The 20,255-nt window shown below is 41.9% G+C and overlaps 2 protein-coding genes across 2 annotated transcripts; both read right to left on the bottom strand.

Annotated features, from left to right (window-relative positions):
• Positions 1–1,742: 1,742 nt before the first annotated feature.
• On the bottom strand, positions 1,743–2,662 carry lhfpl4b (LHFPL tetraspan subfamily member 4b). Its single transcript, XM_030785644.1, has 3 exons — positions 2,245–2,662; positions 1,874–2,107; positions 1,743–1,768 (listed from the first exon to the last, which is right to left on the bottom strand). The coding sequence occupies exons 1-3, from the start codon at positions 2,660–2,662 to the stop codon at positions 1,743–1,745; spliced, it is 678 nt and encodes a 225-aa protein (XP_030641504.1).
• Positions 2,663–6,323: 3,661 nt separating this feature from the next.
• Positions 6,324–16,671, bottom strand: hdac6 (histone deacetylase 6). Its single transcript, XM_030785160.1, is given in 27 exon segments — positions 6,324–6,392; positions 6,662–6,790; positions 6,960–7,106; positions 7,345–7,457; positions 7,523–7,975; positions 8,160–8,334; positions 8,916–9,065; positions 9,374–9,566; positions 10,014–10,216; positions 10,494–10,662; positions 10,783–10,911; positions 11,246–11,387; positions 11,649–11,716; positions 11,820–11,926; positions 12,229–12,318; positions 12,615–12,674; positions 12,824–12,889; positions 13,236–13,362; positions 13,668–13,736; positions 13,828–13,932; positions 14,058–14,155; positions 14,306–14,402; positions 14,501–14,541; positions 14,641–14,725; positions 15,310–15,395; positions 16,051–16,164; positions 16,588–16,671. Coding segments are annotated over 27 exon segments (3,369 nt in total).
• Between the last annotated feature and the right edge of the window lie 3,584 nt (positions 16,672–20,255).

Genomic DNA, 20,255 nt, shown 5'->3' on the forward strand with positions numbered 1-20,255 from the left:
AAAGGTACATAGTATCACAGAGTTCAGGCAAGCACAAAGGCCTAGGGGAATGATTTGTTCCTTTAAATGACATCAATGGAAATTTGTGTTAACCTCTCAAAAGTACCACAGCACAGTGAGATGGCTGCTTTGAAAAAGGTGGTGAACTTACTCTGAATTCTCTTTGTCCTATTTTATCTGTGAAATAAGTTTGCACAGTCATGAACGCATTGTAAAACCCCAACTAGCTATTCACTATCTTGCCTGAAGTAGTCATTATGTTACCCTTTGCTTTTCCAGTGGCTTTGATTAATGATTTGTTCAAAAGGCAATGATTTACACAGAATGAGTGTTTGGCCCCCAAATCTCACCTTGTCATTACCTGACCAACAGTTCAGTGTGAGTGAGTGAAGAAAATTTGTGTCTCCTTAATATTGTAGCTTTTTAAATATTTGTGCCGTCATAAGATCTTATACAAAAATACATATCTGTGTATTGGATTTTATCGTCAACTGAATCACAGAAAATTCTAATAAATTCTATGTGAAAAGTGGCTTTGTTTTGGCTTCAAAGATTATGTTGAAAAATACAATTACAAATCTGCTTAATAATTACAAATCAGCCTAACAAATACTGAACGATAAAATTATAGTATAATTATAATTATGTAATAACATTAAAGCAAATCATTTGATTTGAGGGTACAACTGACATTAGGGCATGGTCATAAAGCCATAATGTTATTAAAACTTGCAGCTTATCTTCCTGGTTAAATCCAGTCCAGAATAATGACTTAAACATCACATTTACATACATACAAAATATACTGAACATCGACAAGGTCGTATATATTGCTTCAACTTCTCCTCACATTCAAAATTCAATCTCTTTGACAAATACATGGAGACAAAATATCATTAAATATCTTAGAAATAAATTTAAAAAAGAAAGACAAAATATAACAAAGTATAGAAAACTACAAATCAGTCTTACGTTCAATAAAAAAATCAAATACAGAGAGAATACAGTAATGTCTTTGCTTGGCAGTTGGAACATATCTACCTACCAAATGCATTGCCAAATTAATCATTTTCACTGACTGGGAAAAAAAAAACTGTAAAGCGCTCCTCAGTATTTCCTGTTTGTCTCAGCAACACAAATTTCAGAGCTGAAAAGGTTAATGATATGACCATAATGAACCAAAATGACCTCTTTTCCACTCTCCTGTTAAATGAGGGCAACTTTTCTAGAACAAAAATCACGTTCCTCATCCCAAAGGGAAACGAGATGGTTGCCAGGTAACTGTTTCTACACAGAGAGATTATGTAAGCTGAACACACAGAGAGATGATGTAATGTGGAGGGAGGGGGGAGGAGAGAAAGCGTTCTTCTCACTTGTTTTTTCTCCAGGAAGAGAGAGCAGTAATCAGATGTGAAGACAACCATCTGAGCAGGTGAAAGAAGGACACACAAGGGCAGGCAAGGTCAAAGCAGTGGAAGGGGAATATAAGAGAGCTGACGACAAAATGGGTTAAATAATAAAACGGAACGATGAATTTTGTGTTTACTTTTGAAGTTTACTAACGGTTGATTTTAACAGTTTGTTAGATTTTCACATAAATTTCATGCACAAGCACTATTTGTTCAAATTCAACGTTAGGGACCTTTCAAGAAAGCAGATGCACGGGAAGAATACTTATCAATCAAAAATATACATAAAAACTCACCTGTTGCATCTGATTAATGACAGAGATCAATACTTCTCTATGCTGAAAGTAACAGCCCAGTAACTACAGAGAGGAAGAGAGTATGATGTTAATGTTTATGATCATACTGCCTTTATGAAATACCTTTTGTATTAAAAAAATGAAATAACTGGGTTTTTCAGTTTTTACCCTCACCATCCTTGGCGTCGTCGGGTAACAGTGCATCCTGGCGGTTACCCAGCACAAACGCCAGAGTGGCCAGTATGCCAGCATCCAGCACCCCGAGGATGGCCAACACAAAGGCCCAGTGTATGGAGCAGTTCCCCGGGGAGAAACTACTCACGCCCTCCCCGCACAGTGCCCGCATCTCCGCACACTCCCAGGAGTCTGGGAACAGCACGCAAGCAAGGGCTAAACAGAAACCTGTGGAAAAACAGGTAAACAAGTTACAAGAGAGATACACAGATACAGACGCAAAGTCCGGACCGTCATTCGGTCACACATTCAGTCGGCAGGTGCGTTCTCAGATTAGACCCTCAGTAACAATCCCGAAATCTCACCTGCAGTCAGCTGCAGCCACGCACAGATTTTGTAGACCGTGGCAGCGTTGCAGAACCTGAAGAGAGACAGGCAGCCCACGCTGGCCCACACCATGGTCAGTGACATGCACACCAGCACGGCGGGGGACTGGAACGCCGGCAGCGGGGTGAGCGTGTGGAGGGAGCCACGGCACTCCGGCACGGGCCAGTCGGACTCCACGCACACCTCGAACAGGCCCAGGGTCCCGGCCTGCGGAGGGGGCCCGCCGCCCCGGTAGTGTAACTCACGCGTCCCCACCCAGGAAGGCTGGACAAGGATGACCACTTCGATGACGGCGAAACAGAGCGTACAGATGGCCCAGAGCACGCCGACCGCCCGGGCGCTCCGCACGAATTCAGTCTGGTAGAGACGCGCCACCTCTGAGGTGTGAGGTTGCATGGCGGTGGTTCTGAGGAGGAAGGAAGGGATGTTTACAGTTAAATACAATAAAAATAAGAGATAAGGTTAATTTGAGAGCGGCTTAAACGCGCGTTCAATTCCCAGAAGTCAGAGAACAATAACAGGAAATCATTAAACCCACATAGCAGAAGAGAATGAAAGCACTAATGCACGAGAACATTTTGAAGATGACTAGATAAATGACAAAAATAATTAGACTAACACAGCAGAGATAATGAGCAAATATAGAAAGTGCTCTAAATCATCCACAAGAAAAAAAAAAAAAAAAAACAGACTGATTGAATTCAATCACCTCTCTGCTCCTCAGGCTGTTAATGGAGTCTCTCTCTCTCTCTCTCTCTCTCTCTTTCTCTCTCTCCTTTCTTCAACAGGAAACGAAGGCTAAATCAAATCACCAATGAGTTACCAAAAGCTGCATTATCTGGTGTGGAGCTATAGACAAAAGATCACACACCAAAAAAAAAAAGAGAAAATATTTCAAGCAGTGGGATTCCTCACTTCCTCGTGGAATTATGGATGCTAGATGTTCGATATCAGATACAGGCCTTCGCCATTAGCAAAGCAGAGATCCTCCTCCAAACATGTATGGCAGGAGCACAAACGGGAGACAGGATGAGAGGGAGGGAGGGAAGGAGGGAGGGAGGGAGGGAGAGAGGGAGAGATGGAGGAAGAGAACATGGTGTCGTTCTAGCAGGGGGAGGGCTTTTCCTACACTCACGCGCTCAAACACTGCAGTGTCGTGCACTCATGCGGAATAAAAAAACAGAACGATACCCCGCTCAAGAAGGACAGACGAGAGCAATACCTCACTGCTCTCAACCGTGACGCATTCATTGCAGAAAAGGATGATGGAAAAAAAAAAAAGAGGCAAGGAAAACAAGCTGGAGGATGAGAAAGGAGAAATTATATTTCAGTGTCAAGTCTGTCAGAACTGATGGCCTGTGATGGTAAAGGAGAGAGAGAAATAGAGAGAGACAGAGTGTGTGTGTGTGTGATAGACAGAGAGAGAGAGAGAGAGAGAGAAGGGGATTATACTGCAGGTATAAATCAGTAGCTGCTTCATTTGTGGCTGTGTCTGCAGATTGCAGGGTTGATTCATGGCTAGGTAGGGCTGGGGAACTGACGCTAATGCTGATGGTGTGACAGAACCCAGCTGTGACACCAGCTGAACCCAACCCGCTTACACAAACCTTATTAACGTCCAATACGCAATTCTGTTCATCAATGCCTGGGTCGTGATTCAGGGTCCTGCAAATTATTTGTGTACTGACAACATTTTGAACCTGCAGAAACATCTCAAGGTCAATCATCAAGGTCATTCATTTTTTAATCATCTCTGCACAAAAACTGAGAGCTCATTTAATGATAAAATAGTCCTCTCTTATTAACGTTGACGGGACGGTAATATTTAGAATGGCAAATTATTCTGTTGTTTTTGTATGAGGCATAATTTAGAGCTAGCTTAAGCCAGTGGTTCTCAACCCCCAGTCCTGGGGGCCCACTGTCCTGCACTTCTTTGTTTTAACTCAGAACTGGCACACCTGATTCCACTGATCAATTAATCATTAAGCCCTTGATTAGTTCAATTAACTGTTAATAATGAAGAGTTGAAACAAACACGTGCAGGACAGTGGGCCCCCAGGACTGGAGTTGTGAATCACTGGCCTAGGCGGTGTTTTAACATGTTGGATGCTGTTCGCATACAGCATAATATATAAGAACATAAGTACAATCTTCCCTCATCTCAACAGACACATTTCCTCAAACTCTCACACACACTCAGCCATTCTCATCCCTCTGTGGTATCCTATATAAAGTCCATTTCAGTCAACCCAGACTGTGTGGAAAACCTACGAGTAATAATGCAAATACCTCAAGGCGGCTAGTTAGGTTCTATTTATCTTATAGTGATTCAGCAGAGGGGACTGACAGTAAGTCCATTTATCTGTTTCGACTGTTTTATTTCTGCATTGTGAATCTTTTCTGCACTGTTAACTCTACTGTAAGCAGTTCCTCTGAGAATCTTTGTGTTTCACTTTGCCTCTCCCCGCTCTTAAGAGTGTCTAGATTTTCTTCATCGGCCAGCGTTGAGTCCACCAAGCAGGTTAACATGTCCTAACACGAAAGTGGGAGTTAAGTCATTTCACACCAATTTGCATTTCTCCTCATGGGGAGCTAATTTAATAGCCCTCTCATCCTTAACTGATATAACCAACAGAAAAGGAGGCTGACACTGTTTTGGACATCAGCTGTATTGTGGTATCTACCATTTTAAAATGGTTTGAATTACAAAATGACAGCTATTCAGAAATGACTGCTACAAATAATCTGTTTAACTGTACCGACAGTGAGGTGAATACAGCTACAGTAGAGAATCACTGAACAAAATCCACCACCATCTACACCACTGTCTCTGACCCTAATGCACCTCAGCTACATTCTTATTAAAGTAACATTCATTCAGAAAACAAAGTGTATACTATTTCTCATAAATGAAAGTGTATTGAATACCAAAGTTTTACAGAGAGAAATTAGAGGTTACAGAGATTTGTTTTTCACAGAGTTAAAATTACAAAGGCATGCTCAGTGACAATGAAAGAGACAGAGGAATTAAGAAAATAAAAATAATCGTAAGAAAACCAATGAATATCATTAACAATAGTTACAAACCGTTTTCCAAAATTGTTCATAAAAGAAAATATTGCACATTATATTGCTTGTAATTTTTGTATCTTGTATCACACTTCTTAACCATTTGGATCCTTGTGCATTTTGTCTTGATGCATACAGTAAATCCACACTGTGTGTGTGTGTGTGTGTGTGTGTGTCCGTTAACTTCATATTCAGCTGTGATATTTCCAGCGTGGTTTTTGAATCCATGTGCGTGCATGCAGAGACCATGCAAAGTGAAGTTACAGAGTCCAGCAGTCACAGAGGTGTTGCTGGTGATATGTTGTTGGTGCTCTTAACACCACGCTAGCTTATTCTACCATGAATTATAACAGAGAAAGTCATTTTAATTGGCCTCCTCAGAAATCAACAGCTGTTAACAGCTAAACTACATTTGTGTAAAAAAAAAAAAAAATCCACAATACTCATTCATTTTGCACTGAAGAAATAACAATAACGTTATTGATCTGTGGATAAGGATGGATAAGGAAAGTTTCGTTAAGTCATTCCATTGGATGGGTTTTTTTTTTTGTGGTTGCTGTTGTTTGGCAAATGATTTGCGTTTTGGCAGATCATGATGTTAATCAGAAGCAGACGACTCCGACAAATGAAGAATAATACAAAATGAAAAGCTTTTGAGAAAGAAAGAAAATACACAAAAACAAAAACACTCTACAAACGGCTCGGGTCTCGTGAGTTTTCTCTCTCCGTGACGACCAGCGGGATGACGTGGAGAGCCGGGACGGAGGAGGTAGGTACCGCGGGGGGGGGGGGGGGGGGGGGGGGGGGGGGTTTGGTAAGAGGTTCAAGGTGTCGCTCCAGCTTTAAAAGTGGATTTGACTCTTCATCCTTTCACTTCCTCAAAAACACACACCATCTCTCTCTTTCTGTCCTCCAACACCCCCCCCCCCACCTCTCTCTCTCTCCATCACACCTTCCTCTCTCACAAACCTCTCTGGTCTCAGCTGGCTTAGTTTATGGGGGGGCAGCCCTCCCCAAACTTGGCAAGGTGAGCAGCATTCTTTGCTTCAAACAGTGCCTTTGTGACAGACAGAAAAGGAACATTTTGTTAAGAGGCATATCTCTTTCAACATTTCTGACATCTTCACTGTTAATAAGAATCTGACTTTTTTTTCTATCTTTGATATAGTCTATTGATATTACACTGAGCTATTACCAACATATACAACTATTTTTTATGTTAAAAACAACATCTCATTAAATGGTCCTTCATGCTTTGCAAGTCATTTTCCTCTAGAATCCTCATATTTATCAAAACAGAACTTGGAAACCTTTGACCGCTCGTACCTTGTTGTGGACGTAGGATTCACAGGTGTAGCACCAGACAGAGAGGTCAGCGAAACTCAAGACCACGGGGTGATCGGACACCAGGCCGTGAGTTACCATGTGCTGGTTGACATAGCGACCGCAGAGCACCTGGAGCGTACCACAAAGGAACCGTTTAACGAAGGGGGACGTGGAAGGGTAAAGGAAATAAACGAGTGTGTTGTAGCGCGAATCATCTTACTAAAATAACTTGTGACCTACTCCAAAAAAACGAATACAAACATTCAACCAAACCACATAAACCGTTTGTGGTCAGCACCTTGTAACAGCTGAGGCAGATCCAGTTCTCGGCGTTAGAGCCACAGTCTTCACACGGCAGGAAGACGTCGACGCCTCCAGCAGGCACAGGCATGACCACTTCCAGGTGTGGGCACCAGGACAAAGGGTCAACAACATACATAGTCTCCTAAAAAACCCAGAGTCTCACAATGTTACCACAGTTAAGTAACCCCCTAGAATAACGACACAGAGGCACAGAAATGACGGGAGAGGTCACATTACTTTTACCACGAAAGACACCTGCGGTATTCATACGGCGTCGGTTAATGTCACACAATAAAAAAAAAAAAAAAAATTTGTTTCGGTTTTCTTACGTGAAGCCAAACAAAAAAACGATATGTGAAAGGTAAAGTGAGAGACTGTACCCCATCCGTAGTCTCTGTTCCACAGACAAGCTCAAAGACAGATTTCTGCGACCGTCCGGATGCGCCCTCTTCCACCTCGGCACCGGTCTCCTGTTCTCTCGGGGCAACAGGGACTGAGCCGGACCCAGAGGCAGGCTGAGGAAACATAGGGAATAAAAACATCATCCAGTGACTTCACAGCTATGATCCCGCTGTTGCTGACAAAGCTAATATCGTAGGTTCCTTACCTGAATCTCTGTTAAACCGGACGTAGGCTCCACACCCGTGACATCTGACTGTTTGGCATTCTCTGATGCCATCTGAGGTGAAGCTTCCTTCTGCCCAGTGTCGTCTGACTGAGTCCTGGGCTTTACTTTGCGTCTAGCCCCTCCCACAGGAACAGAAGATGGGCTGGGATTGGATGAGGTAGTTGTGTTCAGGTCCAATGAGACCAGACCCTGTGTCAGTTCGTCCAGCCCCGAATCTTCCTGAGCACCAACGGGTGAGACTGGTTTCGTTGCTTCAGGTGACTGCTGCTCGCCTGGAGTCTTGGCTGGTGTTGACTGGCGTGGAGACTTTTTGCCTTTGCCCCCTGACATCCGTTTGCCCTTCGGCTTGGGTGAGGGCAAGGACAAACGTAGAGACTCCGGGACTGAAGTCAAACGAGAAATAAAGTAAAAAAAAAAAAAACATTCCCGAACTACGAGACCGAATCCGTGATCAGGACAAACGGGTCGTGAGAAAACGCAGAGCTGTCCATTTGTTTCAATAACAACATGAAGCTAACATGGTAGAAACAAGTAACGGAAGGCCTGAGGTGACCCCAGTGTACTTACGCTGTATTCTAAGAGACCTCCAGTAGGGGGCGTGAGCTCGGATGACGTTGTTGATGGAGACGGCAGCGTTCGGGTGAGGGGGGTGCAGAGAGGGCAGCGCTGGGGGAGCATCTCCCAGGAGCATGCTGGTGCACATGGCCATGGACTCAGAGATGGAGGTCAGATTATAGCCTCCCTACAAAAAAGAACAGAGGAGAGAAATGAGGGAGACAAAAAACAGAAGAGTACAAATCATGAGTTAAGGCATAAATGAAAACTCAGAACAGAAAACTCCAGATGTATGAAAAATTGATACACGAAAGCAGAGTTTAATCTACTAGAGTACTGTATCTTTGCTCTATTAAGGTAGAGTTTAAAATAAACCTTTGATCCAAAGTAGAATTTGATCTGACATTCTAAACTTTTGGTACAAAAGCTTTCAAGTACAAAGCAGAGATTGATCGACAAAAGAACTAAATCTTTCATCAAAAGCAGAGTGTGATCCACTTAAGTACGAAACCTTTCAAAAACTGGCATCAAAACTTCACATACGTCCAATCTTCAGTGAACCAGTGCTTTACTTAGTCCTGAGCAAAATTATTGATTTTGGCTAAAACCTTTGAGCTGGTTGTCAGTTTTGATAAATTAGAAACATTGCTACTGGTCTTAGGTACTTTAAGAACAGTAACTGATTTCTACGTAATAAAAAAAGTATGTATGCTGTAAAAGTGAGGAGAAAGCATCAGAAGAAACACAGATAAATGAAGCAGTCCTCACCTCCAGCATGACGATCACTCTTCCTCCTGCTAAACTCTTGAGCTGGTGGGTGAAGTGGGCGTATCCCTGTGGGGACACCTGGTAACCGCCCAGAGGGTCACCACGCGCAGCATCAAACCCAGCCGATACAAGCACCAACTCTGGAGCAAACTGAGGTTAAAAAAAAAACCTCAATCTTTAGAAGCATAATCGTTCTTTTACATCAGACAAAAAAAATGACAAAAAACCCCAAGCAGTCTTTATCGGAATCTTTAGCGATGACAAAGAGCTCACTGACATTTATTAATGCAATATTTCTGTTTACGGTGCCTTTGTTAGTGTGTGAGTGCGTGTGTGATCCTGTGTTAACCTTTCCTCTTCAGAATAATCCTCGGTTCAGCTGATGAGTTGATTAGCGGTGAAGTGCTACTCAGGCTCGCTGTGCATTAGTGTGCGAGTGTGCGTCGTCCTGCACTAACCTCTCGTGCGACGGGCATGATGACGTGATGAAAGGCGGCCAGGTATTCCGAGTCGCCCATCTTGCCTCCGCTCCAGGGAATGTTGACGTTATAGCCCTGAGCTTTTCCCAGACCCACCCTGTCAAAGTTTGCATCCTCAGACGAAGGGAAGAACGTCCCATCCTCATAGCGATGGAGGGAGATGTACAAAACACTGCAAGAGATGAGAGAGAGAGAGAGAGAGAGAGAGAGAGAGAGAGGTAGAGTTAGAGATGAGACTGATGCGTGACAATCAAGTGTGAGATCTGACTTTTAATGAAGTGATCTGTATACCTAGAGTAGACAATTCAGTCATTTCATGCATGAGTTACTAAAATTACTGCTTACTGGCATCACGTAAAGGTGTGTTTCAAAACAAAGATACTTTTTTACTGTACCAAATTGCAAGCAACTTTAATGTACTTTTGGATGAGACAATACATTCAACTCCTGAAAGAGCTTTTATGAATTCACTGACAGACATGAAAACTCGGCAGGACCTTATAATCCATGATCTAAGACACAGAATCTAAGACATTGTACGCTGATACAGCGCCTGTTTCTTAGATAAGCAATGTTAGGACAGCAGAGTGTGCGGAAGGCTTCGATGACTGACAGCTACCTGGAATCCTCTTCAAACATGTGCTGAGTGCCGTTGCCGTGGTGAACGTCCCAGTCGAGGATGAGGACCCGCAAAGATTTGCGGGTGATGCTCTGGGCGTATCGGGCGGTCAGGGCGGCTGTGTTGAAGAAGCAAAACCCGCAGGCGGAGTCTTGTTCAGCGTGGTGGCCCGGAGGACGGACGATGGCCACAGCGTTTCTCACCTGCTCACAAACGAATCACCCCCAGAAAACACATAAAATTACATTAAGACAGGCTAGAGAATGACAACAACACTCACACACATAGGTTAAGTGCCACAGGAGCCGATCAAAGCCGTACCACTACGTCAAGAGGGCAGAGGGACTCGCCTGGTCCCTGATTTACGTTTTTATTCTCAAGCCATGCGGATCAATGCCGAATAATTATCCTTCAGGTGCAGTTCTGCTTAGCTATGCTTTTAGAGCCAAAGGCAGTAAACAAGAAAAGAGAGTCAGTCACCTGTCCAGTGAGCACAGCCTGTGCTGCGTTAAAACATGCTCCTGCTGCCAGCAATGCACATTTATAAGTCTCTTTGCAGATGTAGATAGAGTTGTACTCCGTTCCCTGCCGGTGCAAATCCCTGGGTTTCATCTGCTCTGTGCTCTTGATAGTGTTAATATGCTCTAAGCTGAGGGGAGAGAGAGAGAGAGAGAGGTTTCAGATTGAAATCAATACCAGCCCTGACTCTCAGCACAGTGATGGTTTTCCCTACAGACAGATGAGAGGAACTGAGTCAAGACGGACCTACCTGTGACATAGAGACAGCTCCTCTTCCGTGGCCGGTCGGGCTGGTATCCGATGGCAACGGGTCACCAGACCCAGCTCCTCGTGTCGGGCGAAGATGCTAAAGATTCTCATAGGCTGTTCTGGGTGGTGACTGTGGAAATGGAAAAACATAAACACAAATTTGAGAGAGAAGGAGAAAAAAACACATGTGTATAGACAGATATGTACACACCATGGCCAAAACCTCAGTGATCTATACAAATCATGGTACAAATATCAGATTTATTCAGAATGTGTAATATTACTAATTCATACATTTCATAATACCCTTCTGTTCCTGCCCACTTGATTGAAGCTACCTGGCTCCACAATGGGAAATGACCTCGCTGGTTCGTATGTATGCTTATGGTAATAACTGTATACATATATATATTTATATATATATATATATACATATATATATACCAGTCTAAAGCTGGTCTCACCCATCCCACATGTTGTGGTGCTCCATCATGGTCTCATCATAAACCAGTCCAGTCTTGACTAGGGGGCTTTGCGGATCCTCTACGCTGGGGCTGGCACACACCGCGGCAGGCACTGGTTCTCTCTCGGACAGCGGGCCTCCTTCTGCAGTCAACACACACAAACACAACACAGGCTAGACTGCAAAAACCACATCTGCCACTAAACCACTAACCGAAGATCTTTTACATACACTCATTCCCTTCACTGAAGCATGTGAATCTGACTCATTATGACGTTTTTTTTCAAGCTTTAGATGTGGAGGTATAGAAGCTGCTCCATCGACATCAGAAAATTGAGTCAAGTTCCTTGTCTATTTTAGTTGTAGCGTTATTTCCTCAGTTTGTGTCACACTTTGACACTTACCCAGTGTTTGCAAGCTGGTCCAGAATGGATACAGAGCTGAGATGGTTTGGGCGATGGACTTCAGAGCACTGAAATCAAAATTATAATAATAATAATAATAATAATAATAATAATACATGGTTTACAATAGGGAAATTATGAAAGTATTTGCATGTATCTCATGGGCGTCACCTCTGACTCGGAGCTCCGGGAGAGGGTAGGAGAGGGCAGGGGTCCCCAAGCAAAGCCTTCAGGCTGGCACAAACACCCTCAGCAAGGGACTGGAGGTTATATCCCCCCTGACACAGCCAGCCAACAGGAGATAGCTCTATGAGTGACACGCTTCAACATAACAACAACATCCTCGCTCCATTTTGACTTAATCAACCTTTTTGCCCTGTAGGTCAGTAATGGCAGTGAGTGTGTGAGGTAATTTTGGGAACAGAGACGAAGTCCTCAGTTTAATGTTATGTGTCAGAGTAAGGGTTACAAAGCTGTCACGAAAACCGTTTTAATCTAGCTTTATGTCCTCGTGAATTAAAAGGTAATTATCCCACATTACATTCCACTGGCTCTTTAAAGAAAATGTTGTATTGCTTACCTCCAGGGCAAGAATGAGCCTTCCCTGAGCCAAGCCTTTTAGCAAGTGAGTGAGGACAGAGAAACACAGCGGGCTGGCACTCATCTCCCCCTACACACACACACACACACACACACACACACACACACACACACACACACACACACACACACACATTTAAAGGGCACTACTAGTGGATTACAATGCATATAATGCACACCAATCAGGATCTAACTGTTTGTACAGTCATACTCATTTACTGAGTAGACTGGTATTTAATGACTGCACTCATATTAGACAGCATGAATATTTAATCAGTATCTATTTGTATTCCTATTGCAAAAGCCTTAAGACAAACAAACTATATTTCATGAACACTGCTAATCTTTATTTAAAGATATGCATACCTTGGGGTCACCAGTCACACAGTCAAATCCTGCTGCCACTAACACAAGTTGAGGCTGGAACTACAAAGGACATACATATTCCTATTAGTGTTACTTGACACTGTTCCCCATTCACACCAGACAGGAATGCAGATGTGTCTGGATGATAAGATCCTCTGTGAGTGAGGATGTGATCAAAGAGACAGAGCAGTGATTCAGCACTGCCATACCTCATAAGCCACAGGCAGCAGAAGTTGCTGGAACGCTGCAATGTAGTCACTATCTTCCATCCCAATCTGCACAACACAGCATAGAAACACAGCATAAAAAAAAACAAAAAAACACCAAAATACAGTACGAAAACACAGCACGAAAACACAGCTCAAATTCAATGGCAGACTTTTCAAAAAAAAAAAAATGAAACGAGGCACAATCGTTTAAGCTCAATCAGCTAATCCTGTTAGAGAGTCTAAACAAAGCAATCTGTTTTTCTGCAGTACTGCTTCAGGGATTTAACGCTCGTTTTGATTTCAAGACGTCACATCGTTTCCCGCGATTACAGTTAAAGGAAAGAGACGGAAAGAGGGCGAGATGAGATTGGGGGGGGGGGGGGGGGGGGGGGGGGGGGCTGGGGGTCCTTGCCTTGTTCCAGGGTAGGTTGATGTTGTAGCCCTGCCCTGCTCCTGTGCCTACAGCACTGCTGTCTGATTCCTTCAGATGAGGCCAGAAGGAGCCCTCTTCATATCTGTGCACTGAGAAGTACAGCACGCTACACAAGAACAAAAGGCCAAGAGAGAGAATCAACCAAAGGCAAAGCCAAACTCTAACACTGGAGCACAAATTCAGTGATGTTCAAACGGTAAAATGTGAGAGGTACTAGTAAAATATCAACAAAAACCAGAAGAAAGTTGAAACACCTCATCAGTTAGAGAGAAAGCACATTGAATACGTCAGATATTCAAAGAAAAATATTCTATATCGTTTTACTGTTTTTATTAGTTCCATTACACCTTGGAAGGTTTCAACTGACAAATGGATTCGGTTCTGGCAGACTAGGACGTGTTATCTTTTTACCTTGGATCTTCTTCAAAAATGTACTGAATTCCTTGACCATGGTGTACATCCCAGTCCACAATGAGGATTCTACAACACAGAACATGCAAAGCCATGTGAAAGCCATGTCTTGTATGTACATGTCTGTGTTTTTGCAAAGGATGTGTGCATGAGGACTCACCGTTCTATGCCGTGTTGCTTCTGCGCGTAGCGAGCTGCGATGGCCAGGTTATTGAACATACAGTATCCATTCATCCGATTAACCTGCGCGTGGTGGCCCGGAGGTCTGCGTGTGTGTGTGTGTGTGTATGTGTGTGTGTGCGTGACAGGAATAGATTAAAAGTTTGAGACGACAGCTAAATTAAGAACACAGAGCGACAGGAAGGTAGTTGAAGTTTGGTTTCAGGTTACCTAATCACGCAGAATCCGTTCTGCACCTGTGACGTCATTACTTTGTCAACCATTTGTAGGCCGGCGCCCACGGCCAGAGAAGCACAGGCGAAAGAGTCCTGTTCAGGAGAAAAGCTCAAATGAGCACCTGAAGACATCTGAACAAGTACTGAAATTCATTCCACACCCGAATGCATCCAGCTAACAAACAGGCTGACAAACAGGCATAATCTTAGACAGGCACTATTGACATTACTTGAGAAACTTACTGGATGGAGATAGACAGAGTCATACGTATCAGAGAGAGACTTCAGCTCCTCCTCAGACATCTTCTGCGTGGACTTCATCAGTTCAACATATTCCTTCCTATTAATACAATATTCTGAGATTAAGTCAAGAGAAAAAAACAAATAACAAAAAGCATCTAGACTATTATGTTCATAAGTGGATCCTCTATCACTTACGTGTGAACAAGCAAAAGCTCCTGGTCTGAAGCTGCTCTGGCCTACAATGTTAACCAGTATAAGTCAGTGTAGATATGACAAAGGTAAAGTGTCTATGTGGAGTAACTCTTATTTAAACAGCAGGTTTGAGGGTCTCTTACCTCCACCTGCACACAGCGAGAGAGCAGATCCTCTGTCTTTATCATCTCCATAACAGTACTGAACCTTTCTGGACATTCTGGATGACTGAAAAAAATAAATAAATAAAATACAGCAAAAGATAAATTGGAAATGCAAAAGCCTTCGAACAAAGCTTAAAAACATTATCATTATTATTATTATTATTATGTCTATTATGAATTAGAGCTGTGAGGAGAAAACATTTTTCTGTGTGAGGTAACAGACAACAACATAAGGTTTTCCATGTTCTGAATCATGTGACTTATTAAAAAGTTGTCTAGTATAAGAGTGAGGTTTGCGCTTAGGATGTGATATGACAGATTATTTGAGACACTGTCTTGGCTGGCTCCCGTGCAGTATTTTCAATGCAGTTAAATAATGGTTCGACACAAGGTTTTCATTAAAACCAAAACTGGAACACAACTGCTATTTCTGTCTAACTATGAACAGGTGAGCCATTGCAAATAAAGATTAATGTGTCATCCAGTGTAATATCTTCATGACCTTAGAGTTTCTCATGACTTGAAATCAATCTTCAAACTGTTGTTCATGTTAGCTTAACTGCATGTACCTGCACAAGACAGGACAACAGGAAGACTGTTTCAAAACAGTGAAAGTCATAAGTTTGTTATTCGCTCATCAAACTGTACCTGGTGTCCCACAGACAGCGATGTTGGGTAAAAGTGTCAGAGAAGACAAGTCCGGTACTTGTTCCCACCGTTTTGCAACACAGATTCTAAAACAGAGGACAACAACCACTCAAAAACATGTGTATAAGACATGATGAGATATTTTTGGAAATCTCCAAACATGCTGTTTTTTGTTTTTGCTTTTTTCCCCTGACTGAGGTGCATCCATGTCTCTGCTCCTTCAAAGTTATAACATCTTTTTATAACATCAGATTGTTATCACACCATTCCAGGATGATTTAGCATGTCCGTCACTGGAAGATTTTATATATATATATACGTATGTGTGTACACACACACACACACACATATATATATATATATATATATATATATATATGTATATGTATGTGTGCATGTATGTATTCACAGACAAAGGTTTGAAATCATGTCAACCAGTTAAATACAGCTGAGCTCAATTCTAAATGACATGAAAAAGGGTTGTACATTTAAATTACACAGTTCAGTTTTGCATTGAAAGTACACCTCATGTCTTTGGTTGAAGAATTTCAGGAATATAATAAATGCACTTTCATTTCAGTTTGCAACATGACAAAATACAGAAAACGCAGGTGAGCACATTTGGAGGCTCCTGTATGTTACAAGCCAATAAAGAGGTTAAACAGAGGTTTCACATGTATTGAGACATTAGGAAATACAAGACACATTCACTATCAGTACAGATATGAATGAAGCACTTACCAGACTTTTAAGCTTATTGGTCATCTCTTCCTCCATTTTATTTCTGTCCATTCTTCCCTTCCTGCGGGTCTCCTGAAGGCTCGGTTTCTTATGGTTCGGTTTGCTGTTCTCCCTCTTAAGTGAGATAAGGGAGGGAAAAAAGAGCGGTGAGTCTCTTGAATGTGCTCATGAATAAATCCTGTTATTGACGTTGAATCAAAGACGAGGTCAAACCGAAATAAAAAAAAAAAAAGGGAGTGAAAGGGCATCACCCACTTCTTTATCCTAGTAATTTTCAACTTCAGGACGTTCAATATTTAGCCGTGACATAACACAGAGTAGGATCTGATCTAGCGTGCAAATTCCAAGAAGCGTGTTGTTGATCATTAACTCATACACATATGAAGACAATGAAATATCGTTGCATGCAGGCCATTTGGCTTCAAAACAATATCACTGTCACCCAATGCTTAGTAACAACTAGAGCTGTAGATCCTGGAGTGATGTACTTCATATGCATGCTAGTTGTCTAAGGGGGAGGGGGTGAACTTTTCTTACTTTCGCTGTGTTTCCGGGTGTGCGTGGTGAACGGGCAGAGCCCTTGGCTCCTTTTGAACCTGTGGGGTCTGGTACGGAATCCATTCTGAGGCCAACACTGCTTCACCTGAATCACAGACCAGGTCAGAATCTCATTAGACACAAGCATGCATGCATGCATGCATACTGTGTGTGTGTGTGTGTGTGTTTACAATCATACGGCCACCAGAACATCTATTCTTCTGAAACTTTGGTTTCCAAAGGAGGGAAGAAATTATATCACTTTATTTTGTTTATCATACATACAGGTTTGTTAAAACCAAGCACAATTGTCCAACTTAAGCATTTGATTTTTTTTTTTTTTTATAATTACACCCAAGAACAGGTAAGATTGAAGCTGTGAGAGACTGAAAGTAGACAGTAAACAATCCTTATAAAATCGTATCAAGAAATAATCAGGCTCTGAGATCTAAGTGTGGTTATCAGCAATCTTGGGGTTTTACTCATTATCTTACAAAGTTTTACGCGCTTCTACAATGTTATCCTATGATCAACAAAACGAAAGTGGTATAGTCACGAGCCCACACAGAACGAGGAAAAAAGGATCGATTCTTTTTCTTTAAATGTTCCTCTACATACATGGACAGTAACCAATTAGCTAGCTACACCCTTCGCTTCATTCAGGTTAGCTAGATGACTGTAATAATCTTCACACAAAATAATAATTAGACCTATAAATAACAGATGTTAGCTAACTTATGACTGAAAAGTTCACTTACTATTTCCTTATTATTTTTTTTTTAATTGTTCCTTGATTATTTGTTTTTACTGTTCACTTTCTTCTGACACAACACATCCTAATTTCAAACAGAATGCGCGCTACACATCAGCCGACCGTTTGTTGAGGCAAGGGTTTCTGACTGTGCTAGATTTTCAAACTCATTGTTAGTTTCTAAGTCTCATGCAAACGGAAAGGTAGCTTGCAAAAAAAATAGCGATGCAACACTGCACGATGACCGTCCACTAAAAAGACAACTGGAAGCGCACAAAAATGAAAAATATTTGTTTGGTTTCCTCTCTCAATGCTAGCCGACTACACTACCGTAACTCATTCCGTCGCGCAGCACACGCCCCTGTCTTGAGGACAACGACGCAAATATATGACGTCAGATTGTACGGAGCGCTTTTCTTCTTGTTGAAATGATACAGTAACACATGAGGTCACTGTTACAAAGTAAATGCATCCACAACACACATTTCAACTGAGACGGTGAGGAAACAGCAAAAGAGCATTCTATAAAGTGATGTTGCAGAAACATACCGTATGTCTGATATGTATTATCTCAAAATTCGAGATAGGAAATCAATATTTTACTGAAATATTCTTCTCCTAAATATCGCCCATGTCAAGTGTTCTGAACATACGTTTTCATTTTTTGACACAGATTTGGGAACATAAAAATTCCTCTTTGCTGGAATGCAGTGAAGGACTGTATTAAATAGTATTTAAAAAAAAATAAAAATAAAAACATAATTACAGAACAGTTCCATTATGAATATGCATTACACCTGTATCCTAGCTAGAGTTCAAAACATTTTTCAGCCAAACGTTTCTTTTTCATGAAAATAGAAATCTAAAGCATCAGAAATTAAAACAGCAAATTTGCAAATTATATCACATTATATTAATGGAATATTATTGACCCAAGATCAAAACAGAAGTTCAATTCTTAGTAAGGAATAAATAAAACAAAAACACCAGGTTTGGTACAGCGTCCTTTGACTATGCATACATCAAATATTTCTTATTCTAAACTCACTTTGGTGTCACTGGCTGAAAGCTTCTATGTTCACGTTTATAATAGTCATTCAGTTTGGTTTATGGTACTTGACATGTATGTTCCAGTAGGATTTTTTTTTCTTTGCGTGATTGCAGATCAGAACATATTCGAAGGAAAGGAAGTCATAGAGTATTAAGAGGCAAACTGTTGACTCTGGTAGAGATCCTTTTTATATAAAATGTATCGTGCTCACCAAAGCGGCCTTTCAGTGAGTTGGCTGAAATGTACATGAACAAAATGGTTGAGGACACAAACATATACAGAGAGACAGAGAACAAAGGATCCATTGGGGGAAAAAAATGTCATAATAAACAAGGGTAAGAAAAATGTTCATGTTTCAACATTTCATTAAAAATTGTTGGTTTGGTTAAAAAATGTCAGTGTGTTTGTGTGTGTGTGTGTGTGTGTGTGTGTGTTTGTGCATGTGAGAGAGAGAGAGAGAGAGAGAGAGAGAGAGAGAGAGAGAAAGAAAGAAAGAAAGAAAGAAAAACAGAATGAGAGAGAATACAAGAGAGAGTTTGAGCGAGAGTTGGAAGAGGCCTGGCCACCAACGGATAGGCCTGTGCGTTGGCTGGACCTGTCCTGTGGTTGCTAATCTCTCCATGTCATTCATTGTCATTTCCCCCGCACAGGGCAGATAAACTGGGTTTGCTCAAACCGGAGGAAACAAACAAAAAAAAGAAGGGCTTATTTGACCTGCGAGACATTCTGAAAAAAAAAAAACACACACACACACACAGATGGGAAGAGCCTCGACGCTGCTACCAACCTCCATCTTGCATCTCTCTTTCCCTTTTGCACTTTTTTCTGAAAGTCCGGAAAACCATAAGCGTCCTGCATTGCACAATGGGGCTCCAAACAAGGTGCGAGGAACAGAGCTATGCTATCAACCATGCAAGTGTGAGTCAGATGAGAGGAGGTGAAGGGAGGGGAGAGGAGGAGGAGGAGGCGGGGGATAGAAAGTGTGTTTATGCTGGTATCAGATATGCCTCAACCCCAGCAACTCCAGCAAAAGCACATATTCCATTATGGCACACCTCAACGTCCACCGCACCTCATAGAGGCCATATGACATTCACTTCCTCACTCTTTTACAGTGAAAAAAAAAAAAAAAAAAAAACTGTGGGGAAGAACTACAGTTGTTCAAAACTTCTTTGTAAAATACCTTCAAGTGATAAATCTCTTCAACGCTGTTACGATTTCTTGACGACTGCCCGGGGGAAACTTGTCTCCTAACTGCTTTGTTCCTTTCGGATGCTGTCGTTCAGGTCTTTGGGAGCTAAAGGACAGCTGATGCTTCTTCATAATTCATTTTGAAAGTGCTCAAAGATTCGACGGTTATGTTTTGCCATGCCAGTTCATTTCTTCTTTCCTCCCTATAGTCAATCACGTGAATACATCACGGTTGGTATGTACGTCGATGGCCGCTCAATCATCTATTTGTCAAAACAGTTGTCTGCGTAACGTGGTATCAAATGAGGGATGTTAGCTGGGTGCAAACTTATCAGTGTCATATCATAATGTCATATCTGTGGTTCTTGAGTGTTTGACAGTACGTTTATGAGTACCATGTGACAAAGCAAAGAGTGAATGAAAGATGAGGAGGCCCTGGGTTTCTTTCATCACTGCGGATGTGGAGATACGTTATCTAGTTTCAAGACACTTTATAAACTCAAACAATGAAAAGAGGAAGAGTGGAGGTGCCAGGCTGAGCAAGCTTTAATAACTGATACTTAGATGGTATTTCCACGAATACTGATTTCATGACGGTGCAACAGTCTGATAGCTCTTTGTTTATAAACTCAGCAACCTGGACAAACATTAATCAAATCAATATAGAGATTAAAT

This window comes from Chanos chanos, chromosome 9, assembly GCF_902362185.1.
Source record: "Chanos chanos chromosome 9, fChaCha1.1, whole genome shotgun sequence".
Classification (NCBI taxonomy): domain Eukaryota; kingdom Metazoa; phylum Chordata; class Actinopteri; order Gonorynchiformes; family Chanidae; genus Chanos; species Chanos chanos.

Bases quoted from the DNA above. Each gene is read 5' to 3' on its own strand.
- lhfpl4b (XM_030785644.1), bottom strand. From the start codon at position 2,662: ATGCAACCTCACACCTCAGAGGTGGCGCGTCTCTACCAGACTGAATTC. The intron at 2,108-2,244 runs GTGAGATTTCGG...GTTTTTCCACAG, and splicing joins GTGGCTGCAGCTGACTGCAG to GTTTCTGTTTAGCCCTTGCT. The intron at 1,769-1,873 runs GTAAAAACTGAA...TCCTCTCTGTAG, and splicing joins CGACGCCAAGGATGGTGAGG to TTACTGGGCTGTTACTTTCA.